The sequence below is a fragment of the Lonchura striata genome, chromosome 8 (assembly GCF_050655825.1).
Source record: "Lonchura striata isolate lonStrDom1 chromosome 8, ASM5065582v1, whole genome shotgun sequence".
Taxonomy (NCBI): domain Eukaryota; kingdom Metazoa; phylum Chordata; class Aves; order Passeriformes; family Estrildidae; genus Lonchura; species Lonchura striata.
Window position 1 is genome coordinate 21,473,803 of NC_140710.1, and position 26,990 is coordinate 21,500,792.

At 36.8% G+C, this 26,990-nt stretch overlaps 1 protein-coding gene across 3 annotated transcripts; it reads left to right on the top strand.

Moving 5' to 3' along the window:
- The first annotated feature begins 234 nt into the window (after positions 1-234).
- Positions 235-25,826, top strand: KIF14 (kinesin family member 14). 3 transcript variants are annotated; one of them, XR_014957094.1, is made up of 30 exons: positions 235-345; positions 2,058-3,223; positions 3,587-3,841; positions 5,241-5,328; positions 6,767-6,865; positions 7,766-7,818; positions 8,167-8,197; positions 8,551-8,658; positions 9,784-9,900; positions 10,519-10,637; positions 10,944-11,116; positions 11,445-11,592; positions 11,693-11,756; positions 11,961-12,145; positions 12,861-12,963; positions 13,178-13,338; positions 14,115-14,262; positions 14,885-15,037; positions 15,627-15,753; positions 16,343-16,436; positions 16,941-17,079; positions 17,471-17,574; positions 17,982-18,076; positions 18,796-19,017; positions 19,164-19,348; positions 19,921-20,079; positions 20,606-20,725; positions 21,644-21,729; positions 22,384-22,522; positions 22,643-23,046. XR_014957094.1 is itself a non-coding variant. In XM_085586576.1 (30 exons), the coding sequence occupies exons 2-30, from the start codon at positions 2,145-2,147 to the stop codon at positions 23,002-23,004; spliced, it is 4,905 nt and encodes a 1,634-aa protein (XP_085442702.1). In that variant the 5' UTR covers positions 235-345; positions 2,058-2,144; the 3' UTR covers positions 23,005-25,826. The 3 variants fall into 3 exon arrangements, 2 of the variants coding, with proteins under 2 accessions (XP_085442702.1, XP_085442703.1); XM_085586576.1 differs by having other exon boundaries at positions 21,655-21,729; positions 22,643-25,826; XM_085586577.1 differs by lacking the exon at positions 235-345 and adding an exon at positions 640-772 and having other exon boundaries at positions 21,655-21,729; positions 22,643-25,826.
- The last annotated feature ends 1,164 nt before the right edge of the window (positions 25,827-26,990 follow it).

Genomic DNA, 26,990 nt, shown 5'->3' on the forward strand with positions numbered 1-26,990 from the left:
TGGCTTCATATAATATATTTTATTATCAGTGGGTCTTTCATGGGCACCTGTTTTTTTATTTCTTCCCTGGTGCTGCTTGGAGTGCCAACGTACCCCGAGTGTCACAGCCATCGTGTGTTCTTTTGATTCCTTTTTTCCTGCCTTGTGGCTATAGAGGGTCGGGCGGGCGGGCGGCCGCGCTCGGTCACCGCCCTGCGCTCCGCCCTCACACCCGGCCGGCGGCGCGGGCCCTGCGGGGCCAGGCCTGGGCGGGGCCTCGCGGAGCCAATCGGGCGCGCCCGGCGCGTTCAAACGGGGCCAATCGGAGCGCGGCGCAGCGCGGCGGTTGAGGAGGGGCGCGCTCAGGTGAGGGCCAGCCCGGACCGACCCGGACCCGCCGACCCGGACCCGCCGACCCGGCGCGGCTGCCCCTCTGCGGGCCGTGCTCGGGCGGCCGCGGCGCTGTGGGTCGGGGAGGTGCTGCCGCCGCCGCCTCCTCGCCCTGTCCCTGAGGGCGGGCCCGTGGCCGTGCGGGGTCTGCCGGGGCTCGGCCGGCGTGGGAGGGCAGCTCTGCTGAGGGATAACAGAGATGCCGGTTGTTCCAGCTTTGAGCGCTTGCGTTTCGTATCTAGTTAGTGGTTGTGATTCTTTAAAAACGAGGAATGAGCGTATTTCTCGTTCTGAGTTCTCTCCAGCTGAACCTCATTCCTTATTTTAGAACGATCGAGCCTTTATTGGGGAGTTTCACTTTTCTCCAGAAAGACTTCGTGATTATTCGTAAGGCACAGCTGTGGTAAGAGGAGGGGAGAACTTAAAAGGGATATGTTAAAGCTGTATGGAAAGGATGGACTTTCCAGAAAACACACCATTCATAGCTTACATCCGTGTTTCTCTATTTACTGACTGCTAGAGGTAACCACAAAGTTTGTATTTTACTAGTCATGTAACATAATTTCCTGTCTCAAACTGGATTGAGCAATAAATACACTGCTCTGAAATGTTAACATTTTCCTCACAAGTTGTGAGCTATGAAAACTGTACGGTCATGTTATCTGTAAATGGATGTAGTTGCATACAGTCTGAGAGTACTCAGAAAGCTACTACTTAAAAGTGTAGCATTAAAGGAATCTTCCATTGGAGCAGTGGTTAAATGATTTCTTCTACATCACTTGCTCTCATCTTGCTTTCCTTTTTTCCCCCGACCATGTACTGCTGTTGTTAATGATATTGCAGCTTTGAAAGGATCAAAAGCAGGTGACTTCTTGTTAACTTGTAACCTTTACTTAATTGCAGCTGGCAAGTCTGCAGTGGGTATTGATATCAGACCCATTACAACCCAGTAACTGATGGAGATGCAACAGGGAAAACATACTTTCTTATACAGGTTATACATAGAGAGCTTTCAAAATATTTACATGTAGAAAAGACAGGGAGTATACTTACAGTTTTCTTTTGTCCCCTAGGCCAGGTATCTTTTGTTTTGCTATGTGTCTATGTACCAGAGTGAACTAAAATGACATCCAAAGTTACTACTAATAGTCATCTTTATTAGCTGTCCTGTTCTGAGACTGGGTGATATATTGACTATCAAAATCCTGGGAAAAGATATTCCTTCCATGTTCACAGACTTCCTATTCAAGGTTAACTTGGCTGTCCTGTTGGAGTCTGATAGCTGTGAAACACAAAGAGTGTAAATAGATGTGAGTGAATGGAGACATGATCTGGAATGTCCTCAGCTTGGAAATCATGGTAGACTATTTGGAAGAAATATCCATTGTCATCTTTGTTGCAAAATAATTAGATTGTTCTTTTTACTAACTATTGCTTCTTTGTGATGCTTTGTTTAATTTCTGAAACAAATCATAGAACTCAATGAATCAAGTCAAATAGCCTTTTGTTGGAAGCAGACATTCAGATATAAAGGAATTGTTTTTTTAAATACCAGAGGTGAAATAGGATAGTACTTGTTCTTAATGTTTGGGAACATGTACTGCAGTATATGTAAGGATTTCCCCTTGGAGCAAAACATAACTCACACTGCATATCAGCATCATAAATTATTTGCTTTGTCTCCCCAGATTCCTCATGAAGCAGCAACTAGAAATAATCCTTTAGGAAAATGCTGTACTTGTTAACATTTGGATTTTAATTAGCTGGAAGACAAGATGCCTATTTACACAGTTCCTGCCAGGAGCCCTGCTGGGACACGGTGCACAGCCACTTTGCAGAAGCCTTCCTCACAGGATACCCTGGCCAGCAGTAAAGCACCTGGGCAGCCACTGAGGTCACAGGGAGAAAAGGATGGTTTGCCTTCATGTCCTCAGAGTAAGAGCGAGGAAGTAAATAGGACCTATGTGATTTCAGCTTATGCAAAAGTCAGTGATGTGTCAACTTTTAAACTGGAAGGCAGATTGACACTCCAGAGGAGAACTGGAGCAAGCAAAAAATCAATGTCTGGTAGTGACACAGCACAGAGTACAGCAGAGCTACAAACAGAGAAAAGACTTACTCTGCAGAGGCGTGTGAGGCCTGGCTCTACAGAGAAGAGTAAAATTAATCAGAATATTGTGCCTAGAAAAGGAAATGATGACTTTGATGCACAAGGAAATGACAAGATTGCACTTACACAGAATATTAAGGGTACGGATGGTGTTAAACCAAACTTGAAGTTAACTGAGAGTCAGTCAAGTACCAAGTTGCAGCACAACCTGAACAGCAAGGATTCCTTTGGTTTAGTTGGTGGTGTCTGTGAAGATGCTATCAACAGGCCTTTAAAAGGTAAGACAAGCACTGCTAACACAAAGTTTGAAGTTCCTAAATCAGAACGGCTTGTTACCTCAAAATGTGCTAATAGGCTGTCAGGAGAGCAACTGAATGAAAAAGACAATATAAATAAGCTAGCTGGAAAGCAAAGGGTACAGCCCTTGATGATAAAACACAGCAGCTGGGAAAGACCGAGGACACCAGCGAAAGTTTTAACAGAAAGATTTGCACTTACACCAAAGAACAGCACTTCTCAAGACCAACCATCCCTCAAGCCAGCCTCAAATGAGCAAACACCTCATCTGCAAATTTTAGCCAAGAAACTCCCTAGTGTCTCCAGCTCTCTTCCTGTGAGTACAAGTTCAGAAACAAAAGTGAACCCAGAAACTTTAGCTGAGAGCAGCAGTACTGGGGAAGATGTCTTCAAAGTGAAAAACAGCAAAGTGATTGTAGCTGTGCGGGTGCGGCCCTTCAGTAACAGGTTTGTATCCTGGATTTATTTCTGGTGCTAACAGTTTGTGTTGAGTTCTACTTAGTTCTTGTTGAGTTATTTCATCTTTGATCCAACAAATAAAGATATAAGAAATACTTGGAAATTAGCTGATACTTCATGCAACACCGAGATAGATTTTTATTAAGAAACTGAATTGACTTTATTGGTGTCTGGGTCTGTTTTTTATATATTCATTGACAAAAGTGCTTTGAGCCTTAATACTTTGTATGTTCCTCAAATAGGTATTTTTTAGCAATGATCACTGATTTTTTTACTTTTCGTTAGGCAGTGAAATTACTAACTTAAAGCATGCAGTTTATATTTTTTTATTTTCCTACCTTTTCCATTCAGAGAGAAAACTGAAAACTCATTCCCTGTGATCTCCATGAGTGGTTCAGAGACAATTGTACAAAATCCATCCACAAACCAAGTTTACAGCTTCAGTTATGACTTCTCCTTCTGGTCTTTTGACAAGGGTCATCCCAATTTTGCAAGCCAAGCAATGATTTATAAAACTTTGGCACTGCCACTCCTTGAAAGAGCTTTTGAGGGATACAATGCTTGTCTTTTTGCTTATGGGCAGACTGGCTCTGGAAAATCATACACGTAAGTTGCTAATAATATTGTCAAAATTCTGCCAATTATTATGCAGTGTTAAGTCACATAAGAATAGAATGGAATAGATTGGAAAAGAATGGAATAGATTTCAGAGTGAATGAATTGTGTCCAAATGTTATTGTGTATTTTAAAAATAATTAAATCAGTATTTATAGCAATTCAGCAAAAGTTAACTTTAGAGTATTTTTATGTATGTGACCCTGACTTTGTTCTAGTTTTAATGGAGAAAATAAAAACTGTTCTGAGATTTTAGTGAAAAAATACCATTTATTAATGCAGAGAGATTGTCAGACTCTCGGTGTTTTTCACCACTGTTACTTTGTTCATGAAGTGGCATAGTAAAGTATAGCAAGTTTTTTGGAGAAGACATTTAAGAGATCATTATAATTACAGTCCTTATGCTTCAGAACTTTAAATAAATCCATATGTTTGTGGCACTGCTTATTTGGAATCAAATCTTTGCACAAAATAATCCCACATAAGTAATATTTTTAGGGTTTATAGCCAATTGTGTATACCTTAGTTATATTTTGAAATAGAATGCCTAGTGAGCTGTTTGGTTTCCAAACATGCATCTATTAAAACTAATTTGAGTTTTATAATTCCTATCAGGTGCTTTTAATAGAGGTAGTTGAGGACCAGAAATGTTTTGGTTCCATTTACAATAAACATATAACTTACACAGAAGTAAGTTCCCTCTCAAGTGGGTGAACTTCCATTTTAAGTGGATGAACTCAGTTTTTACTTACAAGTGTTGTTTTTACCTTGGCCTAAGAGAAAAACTCAGGATTGCAACTGTTATCCTATTTGTAGGTTTGTTGGGTTTGTGTTTGGATTGTTTTTCTTTCACTTAAACAACAACTTACCTTCATCCCTTTGTGTTTTGAACAAGGCTGAAATTAGTATCAGGGTCCTCTGGTCAAGTTTACAAAACAAATTTGTGCTGTGGTGTGCTGTGTGTCTCTAGACTGCAGGGGAATTAGTCCAGGGCACTGATGTGCTGCTGTGGCAGAACTCAACAGGAAAAAACTGCACCAGAGCTGGAGACAGGCTTAGGTTGCACTGGAAGGGTGCAGAGAATAGAAACTACAGGCATTGTAAGATACTGAACATCTTTAGGTTTAGACTCTTCAGCTGCTGTAGAATCTTTGTTTTACTTGGATTTTCAACCTATTTCTCAATGTATCAAATAGAAAATACCTCTGGATATCACCTTGTCCAACTCCACACTTAGACGAGCACCAAATTTAGATCGGGTTAATTTCTGTTGCTTATTGTTGTATAACTTAGAAGTGCATGGCATGGCAACTGTAGAGCTGTACAGTTGATATTAAAACTGTCTATGGAGAGTTACAAAACTAAAGCACCAGGATTTTTGTGACTGCAGGATGATGGGATTTGATGAAGACCAAGGAATAATTCCAAGACTTTGTGAAGATCTTTTCAATCAAATAGCACAAATGGACAAGGAGCAGGTGATATGCTTAAGCCACTGACATTATATTGGACTATGTGGAAAGTGATACTTTAGTGCTGATCCCTTTATTAATATTTGTATTCCTTTTCTGATTCAAATTTTATTTGTATTGATAGCTCTGATTCATGGGGTTCCCTAAACAGTCAAAATCAACATTGTTTTGCTTTCTTAATGGCAGTAATGTGAGGAAGAAATATGAGCATGATATTTTTGTTGCATCACTAGACTAGGATTCTTTCCTCTATATTACATGTCTTACATTTTAAGATATATGTAAGAAAAGGCAAAACAAATCCCCAGTGGGCTCCATACTTTCAGTGAAGGCAGTAAAATATAGCTCAAAAATATGCATTTATTGTTAAACATCATGTATCAAAGCAATATACACTGTAATAGTATGCCACTTCTAGTATTCCAGCTCAGTATCCTAGCTGAAAAAAAAAATAGCTACCCTCACTTTCTTTCTATTTTTTTCTTTGTGATTTTTTGTGTCTGTAATGACTGACTCGTGGTTCTCTACACCTTAACATTCAGTTAATCTTGTGCAGGCAAACTTACCCATTTTTAACTATTCCAAATCTCTTTACTGTTTTTTATTTGAATTCAAGACTTTGAATCCTAATACCTGTGACTGTCTAATATTCTAGTCCTCCAGCAGATTTGATAGACACTGAAGAATTTAGAGAAAGTTATTTTTCACTGAGTTTGGCTATAGAGTACAACTTCTAAAAAATGCAGAGCTTTTTGTTATTCCTTTGCTTTATGCATTGTAAGTGATTCTGTTGCAGTGAATTGTCTTGAGTCTTGTCTTTCTGATTCCAGTGCTTTAGGGGCTTTGCTGCATTCTTCCTTTTCTCTTAGAAAAAAATTAATTATTCTTGAAAATAGAACCTTCAGAAGGAAGATACGTGTTTCATGACAGTATTGTTGTGGTGTTTTTGCCTTTTTTAATTGATATAGGTAGAATCAAGGTTTACCTTTCCATTAGGTCATTCTGCTCCTTGTCAGGATTTTGACATCAATCCCTGCCTTCCCTGTGACAAATACCGTGCTGTGGAAGCACAATCCCTAAGGGAAAGAGATGAGCGCAGGTGCAAACAAAACAATATTTTCATGTATCACAAAGCTAACACTGAAACTTCTTAAGTAGATATATATACTTTTTTTTAGTGCTTTTTAGCTTCCATCTGGAAATGTCTATGGATGGAATTCCAATGAACTGTATTTTTCATCTTAGCAGAGGTGTTACAGTAGATAACTTTTAAGGGTCCCTTTCAACCCAAACTATTTCATGATATCATTTCTTAGAAAATCCCTTCAGGACAAATGTTTGTAAAATTGCAAATCAGGATCTGGTAGTCTAAGTTAATTTTTGAAACAAAGGATGACGAGAATGTTTTATGGACTATATTAATAACTATTATTAATTTTATTAGGTTTTGTATCATCTTGAAATGAGCTTCTTTGAAGTATATAATGAGAAAATTCATGATTTGCTTGTCTTTAAAGCTGAAAATGGACAGAAGAAACAACAAGTAAGTTGCTCACAGAATCAAGTATCTGCATAACCTTTAAGGAGTGGCATTTGTTCTGAAAAAAAATATACTAATGGCAAGTGATCATTGTTTTTAGTCTAAGTACATTAGTTATGGACAATGGGATTCAAGTAAAAAACAAAAATATCACCACATGACTTAAAGAAAAATGCCTGTCGCTGGACAAATGCTGAAATAGAAACAAAAGTTAAAATCTGCCCTTATTTGCAAAATGAAGGTGATCTTATGAGCCTTTATAAAAAGTCTCTGAGGATATATCTAAATCTCCAGCTATAATAAGAATCTTCTGTACAATATAACTTGAGTTATAGTCTTGTAATTTAGATGGAGTTTTCTTTTTTTGTTGTTACCTGATTGTCCCTTAAGGAGCTGGAGGAGGGGGAAACAAGATTGGACTGATTAACTAGTCAAGTATCACTAGTTATACCAGTTTAGCTAGTGTTTATTGGTTGTGTATTAGAATATGTAAAACTGTAAATTAAAGAAATTTGTCTTAAGTAGTGTATGTAAGAAAGGAATTTATTATGTCTGATTTATCAAAAAAAGTACTTTCTGTGCTTTGACATTGAGCACTATCCTGGCCACTTGTGTGTAAATTAAATATTACTTTATGCAAAAGTTGCTATGCAACATCCAACTTGCTGTTGAAGTTAAGTCTTTTAACCTAAGCTTAGGTGGATTTCTTATAAAGAAATTAAGACTCTGTCTTGTCTAAAGCAGGAGAGCTTTCACTCTGAGAATTTTGTTAGTGATTTTGGGGTAAGCTACTTAGAAACATAATAGATTTGTGTTATAGAATCTTTTTTAAAACATATTCCTGAGTATCAAGTCTAACTAATGCACTCCTGATAATTTTTATTTTGAAATTATTCTCATCAGCTTCGTGTAAGAGAACATCCAGTGTTGGGACCATATGTGGAAGGTCTGACAGTGTAAGTCTTATTTGTTAACTGTTTGTTATCTCTACTTATTTTTATAGATGTATGGTGTAATCCTGAAAAAGGAAATCTTGAGGCTCTGTGAAAGCTTGTGTACTCACCAGTAAATTAAGCAAGATCCCAGTGTTATTTAGTTTTAGAAAAATGCATACCCATGACTAGCTTGATATATTTTCTTAATTGCCTTAGTGAAATCTAAAAGTGTGGAAGTCTCAAGACAACTGCATCTTTCATTATGTATTTGTATTCTGTCTGTAACTGGGAAAATATTTCAGAACTCAGGGAAATCAATAGAAAGAAAACTATCTGAACCCAAACTTTCTAATTTTCCCCCCACTCTAGGAATGTTGTCCGTTCTTACTCTGATATTCAGGTAAGAGTTTTTGGTTACTAAAAGGGAATATAAATATTTCTGCTTTCGCCTTTTCTGCTTACTGCTGAAAAATAAATTCCATGGATGGGAAGAAAATGTTGAACAGACTGTCCAGTAGTCTATGATATTTCAGCTGATTTTGTAAAAGGGTGATGTAGACTAGTTTTGTATAATGGAGCTAAGTAGATTTGTACAGTCAAGTATCACTGTTCACATTGTTATTTCTAAAGTTTAACTTTTAAGTCCTCTCTTATAGTCATAATTTGTCTTAACTGTATTTGCAAACATTTAAATCTTCAGTTAACCATCCAAAGTAGGGTTTGGTTTCATGTCCTGGCTGTTGTCTTTTACAGAGTTGGCTTGAGCTAGGAAATAAGCAGAGAGCAACAGCTGCTACAGTAATGAATGACAAGAGCTCTAGATCTCATTCTGTCTTCACCCTTGTCATGACACAAACCAAGGTATTGCTGGAGCTTTTTTGTATCTGTTCAAATCTGGTAGTAAAAAATTCTTTTGTGTGCTGCCTACAAAGTTGTGAGAATATACTTGAAGACCTTTGAGTAAAGCACAGGACATTTTAACATGGCTTTCTACACTGCAAAGCTTGTTTTATTTTACATGCTTTGAGTAGATTCTGATGTCTTTGTGCTAAGTATATTTATAGCAGCAGTATAAATATGTCTAGGCTGACAGATCTAGGAGTAGTTCCAAGATTCTCAGTGTGAATTTTGAGATGTAACAGGAATTCTAATTGAGGCTAGATTGACTTTCACACTGCTGCCAACACATCTTAGCTTCTAAGAAGGTTAGGTCATGTGAGGTGTGTGGCTGAGCTGAGTTCCTGCAGGCAACAAATTGGGCTACTGGTAGGAGACGCAATTTCTGCTCAGTTTCAACACACTTCACTGAATAAATGTTTTCTTGCTTCAGTTTGCCTCTTCCCCAAGTGTCTCCAGGTTATAGGGACTACAACTCCTCATCTGATTTACAGATGCTTAAAAGACAGAACCTGACTTAGTGACGTGAGCCTGAAGACAGAAATGGAAGAGGTAGAGCTCCTCAGGAGTTTACAGGCTGTCAGTTTTCTCCATTGACAAATGACTTGTTGGTTCTGGGCTTTTTGTTCTTGATTGGCTTAACTTTTTTGTCCCAATGTCCTGGATTTTGTCCTTTCTTCTTCCCCTTGCCATTCTCACCACTAGATTATTAATTTTTCTTTATCATAGCTGGTCCCACTGACTCCTTAACTCATCTTCATTGGTCTAAGTCAGTAACAGCTTACTAATTTGCATGTTTATTGGATAACTGCAATTGGATTGACTGCAGTCATCAAACTTCAGACCAAAACCCCTAGTTTGGTAATCTGTTGGGTTTGCAGTTTGAGTCTGCAGTTATTCAGCCACCACTAACTGATGTTATAAGTCTGAGCTTAGTCTCCTTCAAGGGATATACACAAGAGTATTCTGTCAAAAATTAAATAGCAGCACAATTTTTTTATTTATTTAATGTGAACAGCTTGTCTAATTTCTGCTCATCCTAAGGCTTTTTATTTTGATTTGAATGCCAGTATCTCCCTTTCTTTCCAGATAGGATTTGTGAATGAAGAACAGTGTGATCGTAGGCTCACCAGTTACATAAATCTAATTGATCTAGCTGGTAGTGAGTGCTGTACAAAGGCTCAGACCACTGGAGAAAGGCTGAAGGTAAATAAAGAGTGGAAATCTGTGGAAAGGGCTTGACTCCTAAGAACACCCTTTAACTCCAAAGCATGCTCACCTAACAGCATTTTTGGGCAGAACTGTAGCTATAAAAGGATATATATAGCCCTTATGCTTATCAGTATTGCATCACATTTTGCCAGTGAGAGAGAGTGGAGGGCCTGAAGAATCTGTTTGGACTATGCAATGTGGCAGATCTTGCTTAGAACACATCTACTCATGCTATGTAGGTGTAATGATCCTGCAGAAGGAGTGAGGGGAAACTGTTTGTGTGACTTTGGAAATCATGAATCTAATATCAAATGGAGTTGAGGCTTGATCCTTTTTGCAGCACCTAATTAAACAGATTTTTCTAATAAGAGACTTTATTTCAAGCTGCCTTCGTAAGTTTGATGGTTCTTAACGCTACTTATTTTAAAGGCAGGGTCTTTGTTCTTTTCAAATGAAGATGCTCTTCCAATATTTTTTTAATAACTGGGGACATTTAATGTGGTACAGCTGTAGCATACATTGAAGAAACAGAATTGATCAACAGTGCAGTTGATAACATCACACAAGAAACTGCAACTATATTATAAATGTTTTTATTTTTGCTTTGTGTAGGAAGGTGTGAGTATCAATAAATCACTGTTGACCCTTGGAAGGGTTATTTCTGCACTGTCTAAACAATCTCAAAATGGAAAGAAAACTTTCATTCCTTACCGGGAATCTGTCCTCACTTGGTACGTACATTGTACAGCGATTGAGGATTTCTGAGCTTGTGGTTTTCTCATCTATTCATAAGGCATCTTTTCCCATCCTTTTTCTTCCCCTCTCTCAAATGACCTGTGGAGGGAAGAAATTAGCCTGTTGTATCAGATAAAGACCAAACAGGAGCTTGGTTTGTGTTTTAAACAGCTAATAGTCCCTCTAAAATAAGTAGCAAATCCCTGGTTATTTTGTATTTAATCTGTTCCAATTGGGATGTTTTGAATTTTTCTGTCAGTGTGAGGGCCAGGGATTGACTGGTATTCTCCTGTTCAATGAAGGCTGCTAAAGGAAAGTCTTGGTGGCAATTCCCAAACAACCATGATTGCCACAGTGAGCCCAGCTGCAAGCAGCACAGAGGAGACGCTCAGCACCCTTCGCTATGCAAAGCAGGCTTGTTCAATTATCAACATTGCTAAAGTAAATGAGGACGTGAATGTCAAACTAATCAGAGGTGAGCTTGACATCTGCAGTCTTTCAGGGTTGTCATTTGCAGGTGTGTTTAGCTTATTTCGTATAAGAGTTGTTACTACTGTTGTGTTGAGTGACCTCTTGTCAATTAGACTAATACAGCTTGGGATATCTTCCCTTTAATATTATTGTTCTTTGTGACCTTTTTTATTTTCCAAATGCAAGTGATATCTTAGGCTATACACGAACTGGAAATAGAGAAACGTGTTTTGATTTTAAATAAATAACAGGAATAGTTTTGTGCTTTTGTACCAAAGTGTATTTTGCCTTCATTTTTTACATGTACTGTATGTCTTATTTGTCTCATGTAGAATTAAAAGCTGAAATTGAAAAACTGAGGGCAGCTCAGAAAAGTGCTCTGAACACTGATCGTGAAAAATACAGGCGTTATTTGCAGGAAATAACATCTCTGAGGGTAGAATTGCACCAGCAGGAGAGAAATATGGCAGAAATGCAAAGGTCAGGCACTGATTAATGTCTTAATTTAAAATGGAAATGGTAAAATTTATATGCTGTAATTTTCTTCTAATAAGTTATGTTATTTTCTCCATATATTAAGGGCCTGGAAAGAAAAACTTGAACAAGCAGAAAAAAGGAAATTGGAAGATATAAAAGAATTGCAGGTACATTTTTTTTTTTCTATAGGACATAGTACAGAAAATAGAACCTCAGCAAACCTTGCAGAAGAATGAGAGTAGCTGTAAGATTTGGTTTCCTTAATAACCCCCTTACAATAGACTGCTGTGACTTCTTAGACAAATTTAATGCAGACATTTGAATGCATTGAGTAAATAGTTTTTTAATGCAGAGCTCTTTTTTTTATCTAGAAAGCTGGAATTGCATTCAAAATGGACAATAATTTACCAAACCTTGTCAATCTCAATGAAGATCCTCAGCTTTCTGAGGTGCTGTTATATATGATCAAAGAAGGAGAAACTACAGTTGGAAGGTGTACACCAAATTCGAAACATGATATCCAGCTTTCTGGAGTGCTGATTGCTGATGACCATTGGTTTGTTGTGTTCTTTTTATATTTTAAGATTCTTCTTACCCTTCCCTTTCTTTTGGAGTCACTCTTCCCTCTGTCAGTAACAAAATATAGTCTTCTAGCCAAGTCGATACTATATAGGGATATTTTTTGTACTGCTCAATGATTAAGGCAGCTGCCTTCTGTTCCCTCTAGAAATCTGTTAACTGAGGTAGTTCAGTTTCTTTGTTCATTACATTCATGTAGCACAGGTTTCTTCTGCAGCATTTCTACATGAATAAGACATGATCAAATGATGCTGTGTGATAGATAAATGTTACATGAAGCTCAGTGGAAAAGTGAAATGCCTTGACAGGTCTTAATTTAATAAAAATAGCAGCTTGTCTGTACTGCAGAAATATTGCTCAAAGTCCATTCCCTGCAACTGATCCCCAAAAAAATGCTGTAAGAAATGTAACTAAAAACATGTTACTAAAAACATGAAAGTACCATTATTAAAGAAATTCTCAGATGGCAGGGTATTGCAGTAATTTTCTAGCAGTGGATTCCTAGATACAAATATAGATTCTCTACTAAAATATAGATTGTCATTCATTAGTTGTGTGTTGTACCTAAATAGTATGAAGACAGCATGCACCTAGAAAAACAATAGCATAAGAAGCTTGCATTTTAGTCTATTAAGAAACATCACTTGCAATTATCATGAGCTGCTAATACTACAAATGTTTCTTGTTTTCAGTGTTATTAAAAATACTGTTGGCAAAGTAAGTATTATTCCACTTAGAGAAGCCAAGACATATGTAAATGGGAAATGCATTTTGGACCCAACAATTTTGCATCATGTAAGTAATTGATCTGGTAATAGTAATTTGTGCATGTGTGGGTTTCTTTGCTTTGTTAATATCTCAGCTTCAGACTGCAGGTTTTCTGAGAATGCTCTGTAACCATAAATATTTGTCTCCTCCTCTTTGATTTCTAGCTTCATCTGCATGTTTTAAGAACTGAAAATTTGCTTATAAATCTGAAAATTTCAGCAGAATTTTTTCCCCCCAATAGGGTGATCGAGTAATTCTTGGGGGAGACCATTATTTCAGGTTTAATCATCCAGCAGAGGTTCAGAAAGTAAAAACACCTTCTTGTGGGACTTCGTCTTTGCATGATAGTCCAAAAGATTTTGAATTTGCAAAGAATGAGCTACTTATTGCACAGCGAGCACAGTATGTATTGATTCTTCTTGTTCTGAAAATAAGTTCAGTTGTTAATTCAACCATGCAATTAGTTTTAGAAGTAACTGAAGATGATTTCACAAGGGGGAAGTTGGAAAATAGCAACTTCATTAATAATGGAAGTCACAGACTTGGCTGAAATGATGTACACCTCTAAGGTTCAATCACCACAAGCTGATCCAGATACCAACAATGTAGACCACTATTAGAGAAACACTGAGCTCCAGGGGTCCTCAGAGTAGTTTATCTCTTTAATTGTGTTTCTCTCCAAGTGTATTATGAGTCTGAAAATGACTTTTGATGTGTTAAAGAGATTTAAAATCTGAAAAGTAAATCCTTAGGAAAATTAGAAGAACCCAAAGTAATAACCTTAGGTCTTCTGTGATGGAGAATATGAGACACAGTAAAATGTTATTTGTACTTACTTCATTATGAGGTGTTATTAAACCAAAAGACTCATTGATTTAAAATTTAAATTTGCATCTTAATGTGTTTTAGTGAGTTTCCATTGCAGTCTTTAAGTTTTTAAATTTGGGAAAATGATGAAATAAAATAAAAATGGAAATTGAGTGGATTTGAAATTCTGGAATGTGTTTCATATTTACACTGGAAGTGTCGACATTTTGTCTGTGAAATCAAAACCATGTAAAGTATGTAAGTTTTATTTAATTCAAAAAAATTAAACTCTCATGACAGAAAAAAGATTATAATCTGTATGCATCTTATAAGAGACAAACAGCAGCAATCTAAATCTATGACACTTGTAGGCTTGAGTCAGAAATTGAAGAGGCACGACTCAAAGCCAAAGAAGAAATGATGCAAAGTGTCCAAATAGCAAAAGAGATGGTTCAACAAGAACTGACCTCACAAAAAGAAGTGTATGAGAGCAAAATAAAATCCCTGGAAGCAGAGGTGGTAAGTTGTTATTACATCATTACATGAAATATATCAATAAAGTAAACCAGAAACTGTAGTATGTGGTATCTTGTTTTTTGGTGCTTGGTTAGGCTTGGTTTGTGTGGTATTGGTTTTCTTTCTCTTGCATGTTATAGCAGCATGTTAGAGAATGCAAAGCCTCAAAAAAGTCAGCCTTAGTAACAGAAGAAGTAGTAAAGTAGTTATCCTCTTCAGAGTTATTCCAAGGATTGTAACTTGTAAGGAAAGCAAAATACCTACAGGATCTACCTTATTGTATGAGGCTTTTAATTTACTATACTGAATTCATTAATACACTTTTATTTTTTCTTTCCAAGCTTGCATGCTGCTTTGTAATTGTTTTTTTCAGTACAGTTGCAACATGCATAAGTTGACATAGAATAGTACATCATGGTAAAAAAATAATGATGTATCTCATATCTTACATACTCTATAGAAGACCTAAAGTGGTTCTTGTGAACTGGGATATAACCATTGCTGATGTTGGACTGTGTAGGTCAGAGGCTGCAAGTTTTAAATGTATGGGATATCTGCCTGAAGGATGGGTCAGAAATGCTGTAGAAGGAGTATTCCTCCTCTCACTTTTCCATTTTGATATTAGAGAGAAGAATCTCGTAAGAAGCAAATCCAAGAACTGAATAACCAAAAAGCCACAACCAAAATACAGGAGCTGGAGAAGGCAAAGAAAAGCCTTGAGCTAGAACTCCACTTCAATAAGAAGCGTTTAGAAATGGAGACCTTAGCTACCAAGCAGGTAATTGGAAAAAAAAAAACCTTTTAAGGTAATAAACTCTGGTTTGGTTGGGGGGCTTTTTTGATTTGTTTTTTGAAAATAGATTATTGTAAAGGAAATTATTTAAAGTACTTCTATGTGATTTTATGTAGAATAACTGATGTTTTGTTTGCAACCCGAGTATGTTAATGTATTAATGTTGGGGATTAACTAATGCTGGCCTTATTTCTTAAATAATGTGGATGGTTTTGTTCCTGCACCAGAATTTAGCAACTGTTGCCTTTGGCAGAAGTTATTAATCCAGACATTAATGGAAGTAATGACTAAGTTTTGGCTGGTGTTCATATATATCTGACTGCTGTAACAAATACAGCTTTTTAAAAAAGCTGTTCCTTTTTAATTCCAGTAGTTTTTTTGAGCATTGCAATATGTAAGTGAACCCAGAGACATGTAATTTTGAAAATTAGTTATTTTATATTAGCATAGCAGATGTCCAGTATAAAATTAATTGTGTGAGTCTTTAAAATGGCAGGAACAAAAAATTTAGCTTCAACAAACAGCATTAAGAGTTTTAGATTTTTTTTTTTTACCATTGCCTATTTTTGCCCAGGCTCTAGAAGACCATACTATTCGTCATGCAAAGATAGTGGAAGCTCTGGAAGCTGAGAAGCAGAAGATTGCTGAGGAAATACACGCCCTTCAGAATAATCCTGGGAGTGGGAATAAACCAGTAATGAGTATGTATATGCATAATGTTACAAAGGCAATGCTGGCTTCTCTTTTTCTCAGTGGACATGGGTGATGGGTATTGATACAGGAACTTTTTCTGTTCCACTGATACTTCTCTAGTGACCCTGAACAAGAAGAACCTTCTAGTTATTACAGTCCTTTCTATTAATCAGCTGTATGTATTGGACTGTGTTAAAAGCTCTGGGTGGTTAGGTGGACATACCTGGAGTCTGTGTTTGTTCCAGTTACTGAAAAGTTCTTCCCTGTCTCCACTGGTCAGGCATTAACTCATTGAGTAAATGAGTAACAAAATTCATTTTCTTCAGTTTCTTATCTTGGATTAATAATAATAATATAGTATCTAGTCTTATTCCTTTGTTTCTGAAATACCTTTTACCCAACCATTTAAATGGGTTATCTTGCCTGTAAGGGTAATGCTCTCCCGATGTGTTGGGAATTCTTGGAAGTACTGGTGGCTGAATTACTTTTTTGCTTTTGGGTTGTGGTTTCTTTTCTGCCCCTTATTTTTTTAACCCTAAAATTGTTGCATCACATAGTTTGGTTCACTAAATCAGTATGTTCCATATTCTTTATTAGCTCCACTGAACTGGAAGTCTCTGAAGCTGTCTGTGATGATTAAAGAGGCTAATGCCATTAGCAATGCATTAGGGAAAAACACTGTTTTCTGCAGGTCAGTATCTGAGTTACCTAATTATTATGTGTATATGTAACAGTTATATAATTGTGTATATATCTGGGGGTGGATTCAGGATGTGCAGTGAGCTGTTGATGTTTCTTTTAACAGCCTTGTGCAATTAAACATGATAAATTTATTTTCCAAACTATTGTTAGTTAAGTGTATAGCTGAGCCTTGGTATTTTGAAATGAGAATTTCTAATTTGAATTTTAGATCAAAACTTTAAAAATATGGTATAGACAGATAATTTTGAATTTAGTGTACTTTGAAGGCGAATCTTCTGATGCCCATGTCCATCTTAATTTGGTTCATGGAATAAAGTGGTCCTAAAGCACAGATACTGAGATGCATAGTGTCCAAAGAAATTTTTGTGTGTATCATGTTTTTAGTCTCTGTATAATCCTTGATTATACAAGTATCTTGTTTAATTTTACAATATTAATGTGGGTTTTTTGTCTTGATTTTTGTTTGTTTTTTTTAACTTTTTCCAATTCTTAGGCATGACAAAATTGATGATAAAACAGGAACAGTGTCTTCTATTCAGGTGCAGGTTCGTAACATCAAACTGGGAATAACAACTTTTTGGAGCCTAGAGAAATTTGAATGTAAACTAGCAGCAATGAAAGAATTCTATGAGGTCAGTAACAATTAAAGAAGAACCATTAGTAATCAGTAATATTTTATCAAAGATAAGGTTTTGATAATGTATACAGGAGGAAAATCCTGGTGATTTTTTGAGTTGTATATCTTAAATAGCAAGACATGTGACTGCTTTTCACTAAAAAGATGTCAGATGCATTTGTCCATCAAACAAAAAGAATACAATAGAAATAAATTACTTTATTCAGGTCATTTTGTGTAGAGAGTAAGAAGCAGTAAAGCAAGGACTGCTTTTTTGTTCTTTTGGTTGTTGAATTTCTAAAGGTATCACTTGAGTTTTCATTATTATGTTCTATATATCCATATGTTGAATACTTTTCCACTTTTTTCTGTTTAACTCTCCTGCTCCCCTGTGTTTATTTTTTCAGAGTAATGATAGAAATAAAGCTGCTGTTGATGTGTTTTATGATCCTGCTGATGAGTGGGAACCTGACCTTTCAGATACCTCCATTTCCTTGCTTTCCAGAAGAAGGTAAAAGTAATTTGTAGCTACTCTCCTACACTTAAAGCAAAAAGTTGTGTAGCTATCTAAATATACTTGTGTTCCACTCTCATACACCGTGTCATCTGGTGAGTCTTCTCTTGTATTCACTCATTCTCTTGGATTTCCTCCATGGACAAAAAAAAGGAGCAGAAGTTGTATGTAGAGCTTTACAAAGCATCAGTGCAGCATGAAATGTGTAGTTTTTAATGTTTCCTTCCCACTTCTAAACTACCAAAGCATTGTTTTTAAGGAGTACATTGCATATCGTCTGGGACCTTGCATTTGAAGTTTTAGCCTTATAACAATATTTATAACTGACTCACACTTGTGCAAGCTGTAGCTCATCATGGAAATGGTTTCAAGGTTTTTCATGTTCTTTTATCATCCTTTCTTAGAAGTAGAAGTTTCATGAAGAACAAGAGAATTTCTGGATGTTTATCTGAGATAAAATTGCAATCTATTCAGAATAAACAGACTTCCTATATATCAGGTACTTGCTAAATGGCAGAACACCTTTCATTTCATACTGAGAATTTGAACCTACTACATGCATAAAATGTAGGTGCTTCTGATGGTCGTTTGAAAACTGTGGGTTGGAAAAAAAAATTAAAATGTCCTGTTTAGATACCTTCAAATTTATAATGTCAAGCTCTTAACATAGAGGTTTCTATATTTTTAATTATCCTTTCTTAGGGCAAAAACTTCCTGACGAGCTCTTTATGAGCCTAATTTAAGAAGTTATTCTAAAACATTACTATGCTTAACTATGTGGGTTAACTGGAGAAAGAGGCTGAATCCTAATACAGTAATATAAAGACTTCATTTGCTTGACTTGCTATTCGTTCAGTTACTGAGGTTTTCCCAAGATTTTGGCCAGGTTTTACAACCTTTTTTTTCCTGAAGTATAGGATGCTTTAGTCTTCCAAATATTTGAATGCATTCAGTTATCTTAGATTGGTTGGATTTTATTTTTTTATTTCTCTATAGATTTGATTGTTGAAAAAAATGTATTCATGTTGAAGAACTTCACTATGGAATTTTTCTTTGTACTAACAGAGCTTATAAACTATTTAGAACATTTTACACATTTTGTCTGAATGACTGTCTTGAGTATGTGAATGTCTATATAAAAGCCATTACAAAGACACATGGACTGCTCACTCCTATGAAGAGTTTCATGCATGCATGTTTTGCTTTTACCTTGTACAGGTTCACTGAACAAGTCCAGCATATGCTCAAGCATTTCTGAATTGTTTCTTCCTGGAATTTGCAAGGAATCCATAAGTTCAGCTTTAGATTTGCTGGAACAGAATCATGAAGGAGGAAAAAACATAGCAGATAGTCTCCTAACTAATTTGTTTATAATTTTTTCTGGAGCATCTGCCATTTCCAAAGCCTATGAACAGCAAGACGAAGAATGTCAGGAAAACTGTAAGTCACATTTTAAGAGTGGCTTAAACATTTCTAATGACTTGTCTTTCAGATGCATGAGCATTTATGTTTGTCAGTCACAAGAATTAATGTTTCTGTGTTCATTTGCAAAGGAGATGGATCTGATAGATCTCTTTCTCTTGTAGTTTTCTCTATTGATCGTGCTGCTCAGTCCTACAGCATCAGAATTGTCTCTGCTTTTGACCAGATTGTGGTTATAAGTAAACTCTGGTTTAATAATGTCCAAAAGTGTCCTGGATCTAGAAAAGCTGATGAAGAAATGAAACAGGAAATAAAGAACTTGGGAGGTTATTTACAGTTGCTGTTACAGGTAAAACATTTGAAAGAATTTGTCTGTATGTAGAAAACTTCTCTGCATTAATTTATTACAGACTTGCTAAAAGCACTTAAATGTCCAGTGTGTGTAATGGCAAAATAGTGCAGTTAAGGAAGATAAATAGACAAAGCTGCATTTTTTTTCTGGCTAAGCTGGTAGGTCCATGTGCTAGTGGAGAATAATGCAGGCTTTCCTGTGCCCAGGCCCTGACAGAAGCATTGGTTCCTACTCATAAAATTAAACATGTAATAACAGCAAATGATAGTTTAGGCAATGAAGTGCTGCTGTTTATACTCATAAACTAGTGGCCAGTGGACATTATTTTTATGCACACTTGTAAATAGTTTCTTTTAAAACTATGCAGTATAATAGTATGTTTGATCAGTGGTTGCAAGGCATGATTTTTTAGCTGTGGTAGATAAGCTATTGGAAGTAGGAAGATGAAAAACTGAAAGTGCCTGAGTATTGTGCGCTAGAAACTCTTGCTGTATAGAAAGTGTGTATTCTTTGCATTTGCACCAGAGGTGCTTTCTGGCATCAGTGAAAGATGTGCCTTTCTTTCCCAGGGGTGTTCTTCAGATATATCCTCGATGGTAACAGAAGCATGGAACAAAGTAAACCAAACAGTGAAACAAACAATGAAATACATAGGACACTTGGCAGTAGTCACAACAACTGATATTTCATTTCCTGAAGAGAGTAACATTCCTGCCTCTAGTTTACAGGTGAAGAAATGTTTCTTAGAAATACTAATTATGAATAGTAATTCTAGTGTTGAGTTCACATTTACTATCAGTAACTGTACTCAGCAAATTGTTCCATACGCCAACTTCATCAACTGAATTAAGTATATTTAGAGTTTATCAAATACTTCAAATTTAGGGTTAAAATGGATGTAATAATACCCTTGACTTTTTTTCTTTAAAAACCACAACTTTTAAATTGATGTAAGTTAAACCTATGAAGAGAAAGAAGTGTACGGTGCTTTTAGGACTGTACCTGCACTGAGATGATACAAGTCTATCTGTTTGACTGAAATTCACTAGTTAATTTTAGTAATCTGTGTCTAAGTACATTAAATATACAAAAATCTGACCTGAGCTCCTGTGGTCCAAGGAAGATATGTGTCTGAGTAGACCTGCACTGAATAATTTGCTGTAAATAAAATTATTTCTAGTCTACTGTAGAAAATCTGTTTTAAATCAAGGCCACATCAGTTTCTTTAACCATTTTGAACCTTTGTTTTAAAAGGAATTTTTACTTGCCATTTATGATGGAATAGGCTCAGGACTGGAGTGTCTCATTGATGCTGTACAGGAGAAAGCAAGAATAGTGCAGAAAGAGCTTGTGAAACAGTGTGCACAAAATGAGGTGAGATGAAATGAAGATTGAAAACTGCTACTATATCTTGGAGAAACTTGATCATGTTTTCTTTCTTGTGCTTGTATTTTAAATTGTGAAGATGATACTGTAGGGAGTTACAAAAGTAGAGAATAAAGTATAAAGAATAAATCATGAAGATGATACTGTAGGGAGTTACACAAGGTAGGGAATAAAGTATAAGGAATAAGCACCATGGTTAAAAATATTTCTGCAGCTGTTTGTAAATTCCAGTAGGGAAGTTAAGGTACCCCTTGGAAGCACACCACTTTCTTAGTGGGTAAGCCCTTTTGACAAAGAGCCTGGCTGAATTCCAAGAAAATACTTGGGAAAGACTGAAATCTTCTCAGTGATAAATTGTTCCTCTCAAGGAAAGCAAAAATTTCTTCCTACTCTAGTATTTGCTGTTGTCATTCTTAATCCTACAGATAGTAGTGAAACCATCCAAAATACTTCATTTCAATGTCTTTTGCTTAACTCACAGATGCTTTGGGGTTCCAGCAAATGGAACTGAGCACTCTGCTTTCCAAATAATGCTGTTCACTTGCAACTAATTCTGAAGTATCTGCTGTACATGATTGTCTCTGCTGCAACTACTGTAAGGATGGAAAGAAAAGGCCAGAGCTACGCTTGCCACTTAGAATGACATATCTACAAACTTATTCAAAGTTACAGGACAACCTTTAGTGAATATTTAAATATGTTCATTTGATCCTCCCCTAGGAAGGGGTTTAAAACCTTGGAGATGTAATTAACATTTTCTACCAGTTAATGTTTTCTTTGAAAAATTCTATGTTTAGTTGCAGAAAATGCTATTTCTTTTGGGTATTTCTCTCTTTAGTATGTCAGTGTTTGTTTTTTTTATTTAATGTACCTTGACTTGAATAAAGTGTACAATATAATTCAAAGTTTCTTTGTAGATTCAAACTCGAATAAAGGATAACGTGGTGGCATTAGCCAGATTGCTTGAAAATAACATGTCCTACTGCAGAAAGGTAAGAGAAATGCTTCCCAAAATATATGCTTTGAGTTTGGTATTTAAAGTTTAAGGATGCATTTATCTAAGAAGAGATATGTGTGTGTATATATATTTATATATACACACACACACACACATACTGTATATTTATGATTGCATGATAACACTTCTTGTCACAGCAACATTCCCGTGACTGGAAAGCTAACTGTCCTTGCTACTGCATTTCCACTCAAAGCTCTATTATTTTAATTTTATTTAAGATAAAGAGCACTTTTTGTGCTCATCTTGAACAGTCTAACTACCTGTTGTATTTTTTTTTTTATGTTGAAAGATCGGCTTGCTAGTGTAATTGTTTTATAACTGCTGCCATAGTTTATGACCATTAGTTACTGGTATTTTGAATTAAAAGCTAGGATAGGTGACTTATCTTCTAAGAACCAAGCAGTTCCTGGATTGTCATCTCATTTGCTTTTTTCCTTCTTTTCCTAACCCTGTCAACCATGTGCAGTTGTGCATTCTTTTCAGTGCTGTTTTATATGACATGACATTGATTTGATTTTGTGTTTCAGCATTGGCTTGATCTGTGTGACTGAAACCATAATAGGCATGTTTAGCAGTTAATACACTGTGATGTATTTGATTCTCTTTAAATTGCTCTTTATTAATACAGGTAGAAACAGAATCTCGGCTGCCAGAAGAAGAGTCTCTGTATCGAGAAATAAAGAAAAGCACTAAGATTGCTGTGAAGTATTTGGAATTGGAGCAGTGCCTGACTGAAGTCTGTCAAATTGTCTCTTCCATGTTACGAGGTATTAGCTGAGTTACCACCTGTAACCTACAGGCTACAGGAGACTTGCAAAGCAAGGGAGAGGGCTCTTTGGTACCTGCAAAATGCTGCATTTGATTCTTTTTGTTTCTGTTTCTCATAGGGTTATACAGAAACACCAGCCCTCTCAGGAGCTTTGCAGAAAATATTTCTGTCATTGCTGGATATTTTAACAACTATTTCAGTTTATTTGCCTCGTCTTCTGTGAACAATGCAATCCAGAAAATGCATGTGCCTTTTATGAACCTGGATGAATTGGACTCTCTGGTTGATGCCCTTATTATGAATTTTGAACATGAACAAGGACAGTCATCACTGCCATCTCAAATTATTTGTAATGAAACTGCTGAGACTCGAGGAGGACTGGTTGAAACAGGTCAGGTTGAATTTGCTTGGAAATGGAATGGGGTTCCAGAATGCACACAGACTCCAGAGCTTTCACCTGGTAGGATAGAATGGGTATAAAATGTTGTTATCAAGAAATTAAAGAGAACTCTTTCCTATTGCAACATATCAAAACAAGCTAAAATGTATTGCCAATATTATTAGTGAGTGGTGCGAAAGTAAAATGCCATGTTTGTGCAAGTACCCTATATTTCACCAAAGAAAAAATAATTCCTTAAGAGACTGTCAAACTTGAAAATAGAATTCCTTTTGTTTTAATAAAAGTCTATTACTACCTAAGTTTATAAAAAAAAATTTGATTTTTTGGAATTTTTACTTCACCTCAGGTGCATTATAATCTAGTAGTGCTACTGCAACTTGAAAGTGTTTTTTATGCCTTTTTTAAACAGAGCAAAAACTTTGTATTTATTTATGTAGAGGAAAACAACAGAGCTAGTAAAAGTACTTTACATCCTCATTTGATCAAAGTTTTTTAAAGTGGGTTTTAGTTCATTGAAGAATCTGGGCTGAAAGTATCAATGATGATGTTCAAAATGATCTGAAGTAAGTTATTTTGGGTTTGTTGCTAGTGAGCTATCTTCTGATTGCTTAAATAATTTTCTCTACTATTCATATCAGAATAGAAGCATATCTGTTCCTAAATAACATAAATTATCCCAGGTTGTAGAGAGCTTCCCAATCCACTACTTCCTTGTGCTTGTTATCATTGTTTAACATCTTACTTTTGGTCTGATGGCTGAAGTTAACAGGAAGGAGGATGGAAATTAATTTGCATGGGTTTTAGGAGGCCTGGTCTGAGCACAATTTACTCACAACAGTGCTGAGAAATTAAGGTAAAACGTAAGGTTTTTTCCTTATACATCAATGTGTCAGTCATGATTTAAGCCCAGCTGGAAACTAGGCACCACAAAGGCACTCCCTTGCTCCCCCATCAGTGGGGGAGAATCAGAAGGGTAAAAGTGAGAAAAATTCCTGGCTTGAATATAGACAGTTAAATAGGGAAAGCAAAAGCTGCACACACAAGCAAAGCAAAACAAAGAATTAATTCACTGCTTCCCGTGGTCTTCCCCATGGGCTGCAGGGGAATCTCTGGTCCCATGCCTCATCATGGGCTTGTGGGTCCTTCCCATAGACTGCAGTTCCTCACTAACTGCACCTTCCACAGGGTGCAGTCCTTCAGGAGCAGCCAGCTCTAGTTTGGGTCGCCCATGGGAGTTACAAGTCCTGCCAACAAACCTGTTCCAGCATGGTCTCCTTTCTCCACATGTCCACTGCCCCGGTCCCTGCCAGGAGTCTATGGCATCATTGGCTTGCCCTGGCTTTCCCTCCATCAGGCTCACCTGTGCCAGTGTGGGCTCCTTCATGGGCTGCATGTGGATCTCTGCTTCCACATGGACCCATCCACAGGTCCCAGTCTTTCTGACTTGTGTTCACACTGGAGGGAGTTCCAGCATGTCTCATACAGCAGCGATGCTCTGGGCATGTGCCAGTCCCTGTGCATCACCACTGCTGTCCTCAAAATGTCCCCAAGCACAGCAGAGTGAGGGGATCAGCAGCACAGCAGTGGGGAAAGCAAAAAGCAGCCACAGATAAGCACTGCACTAATGTACTGTGCAGGAGTCTGCCCAAAGCAGCCCAAGAGCAATAACAGCTATAAATTCTATCTAACCCATTCCAATCAAAGCTGTTATCCTGAACTTTCTGAGCCCCATGTTTGGCATCAAAAGGAACTCTTGTGGTTTAGCCCCAGCTATCAGCACAGCCCACAGAGCTGCATCCTCACTGCCTCCCGGTGGGACTGAGGAGAGAATTAAAAGAGTAAAAGTGGGAAAAATCAGAGGCTGAGATAAAGAGAGTTTAATAGGAAAACCAAAAAATTGTTTAGCTTGGCTTGCCTGCACAAGAAATCAATTCACTTCCTGTGGCCAGGCAGGTGTTCAGCCATCCCTGGGAAAGCAGGGCACCATCACATGTAATGGTTACTTGGGAAGACAAATGCCATCACTCTGAATGTTCCCCCATTTCTTCTTCTGTATACTGAACTTGATGTCACATGGTCTGGAATATTGCAGCTGTGTCCTCCCCACTTCCCAAGCACCTCCAGCTTCTTCATCGGCATGCAGTACAAGAAGTAGAAAAGGCCTTGGCTTTTTCAACTTCTGCTCAGCAATAATAATAAAAGAACCCCTCTATTTTATTGTGTTCAGCACAAATCCAAATAATTGTTATATACAAGCCACCTTGAAAAAAATTCATCCCACTTAAGCCAAAACCAGCACAGCTTCCAAGGTGGCTATTCATGGCTGTAATCTCTTCTTCCTAGGGAAGATGTTCAACATCTTGAGAATTTCAATCTTTGAAGACATGTAAAGCTCTTGGAACTCTTTTATGTGAACAGACTGCAGTGGAATTAATCATCATTTCCTTTTGAAATTTTTAGTTATAATTAATGCTGTTATTCAATGGTTTTGTGCTTTTCTGATGCAGAGGAAATGGGGAAGGCAATTATGCTGCTCCAGTAACCCACATATGTATTTCCTGAAGAGTAGTGCACTGTAGTACTTTCCCAAAAAGTATTTAGCAGTGCAGACCTGCCACCGAAAACACACAGCACTTTTTTTGCAGTGAATTTCCCTCTCACATAAGGTGTGATGTTTAATTGCTTTCTTACTGTAAATGCCTTTGCAAATTTGCTCAAGGGTAAAGAAAGTATATTCAGTTGTTCAGCTTTTTATGCTTTAAAAATGAAGAGAAGCCTGATATATTTCTACTTGTGTAAATGTGTTATTTTGTATTTGCCTGAAGTTTTTAAAATGTAGCTGGTCTTCTGTGTTGTGTATCTAAGCATGGGAAATGTAAAGAGTAAAACTACATCATGTACCTGATCACCGATTTTTACAACTCAAAGTGTAAATTCTTTGTTAATTTTTTTCAAGTTGTCTTTGAGATCTTCCTTTGTCACTGAGAGTATTGCTTTCTTGCTCAGAAATACTGTAGTGTCAAAAAATGAAATGTTAATAAGAGGTGTTTTCTGTCGTTCACAAGAGAAGCAAACCAGAAAATTTCTTTACCAATCTAAAATTTCTTTCCTCTATCAAGACACATTAACTTCCCTCAACTAACAGCATACATCTATACACTGAGTGCTTATGAACTAATCTATGTCTATTAATGTCAGAACAGCCAATTCCTTTCAATATCTGCTAGAGAAGATTATGGTGTTATGTCAAGTTTTCATTGCAAAATTACATTCAGGTGTTAGTGATATTCCACCTGCTCACATGATTAATCATGTTAGCTTTTGTTCTTGTATTTAATAAGAAGCATTACTCAGAAAACATATTGAGATTTGTAGCTCTGTATTGTTATGAGATTTTTTTTTCTCCTTTCTGTAATTGAAAATCAAGTTTTCCCACAAACTTGAAGCTCAAAGTGACTTTGAGTTTTTAGCATTTTGGAAACTCAGGAAGTGACCATGCAAACTAATGGGTTTTTGATAGACTTTTAACTGAGGTATTGGAAAGTCATGTTTATAATGAAATTTAGCTTTTGCAGGGTAAGTGCAAATGTGCCAATAACTTCCTTCTGCTCAGTTGGTGTTTGTTGTTTTGGGGCCTTTTTTTGCTGGTTTTTTGTTTGCTTTTTCTTCATCTCTGTGCTAACCAACTGTGTCTAATCAGTCCCTCTCTTACTTCCATTGTTAATACACTCTTTTAGAGTAAGATGTTGACAAAACCTACTTCTGCTAGTGTTTTCTTCAGCTTGGTGCCCTTGTTGCAGTTATACATCACTGAAGTGCCTCATTCTCACGATCCATAGAGTGCCCATAGATCAGCAGTGAGCCAGAGCTCTCATACCATGCTGCATTAACACATCGACAAGCCTAGCTGAGGCCCCAGCCTTCTATGGATGTAACATACCATAAGGTGAGGTGTATTTATAACTATAGGCTAGTGTATCTAGAAATTATCAATACCAAGGAACTGGCACCACAACCAATATTTATTAAAACAACTTTTGCTAATGGTTATTAATGGAATTCCAGC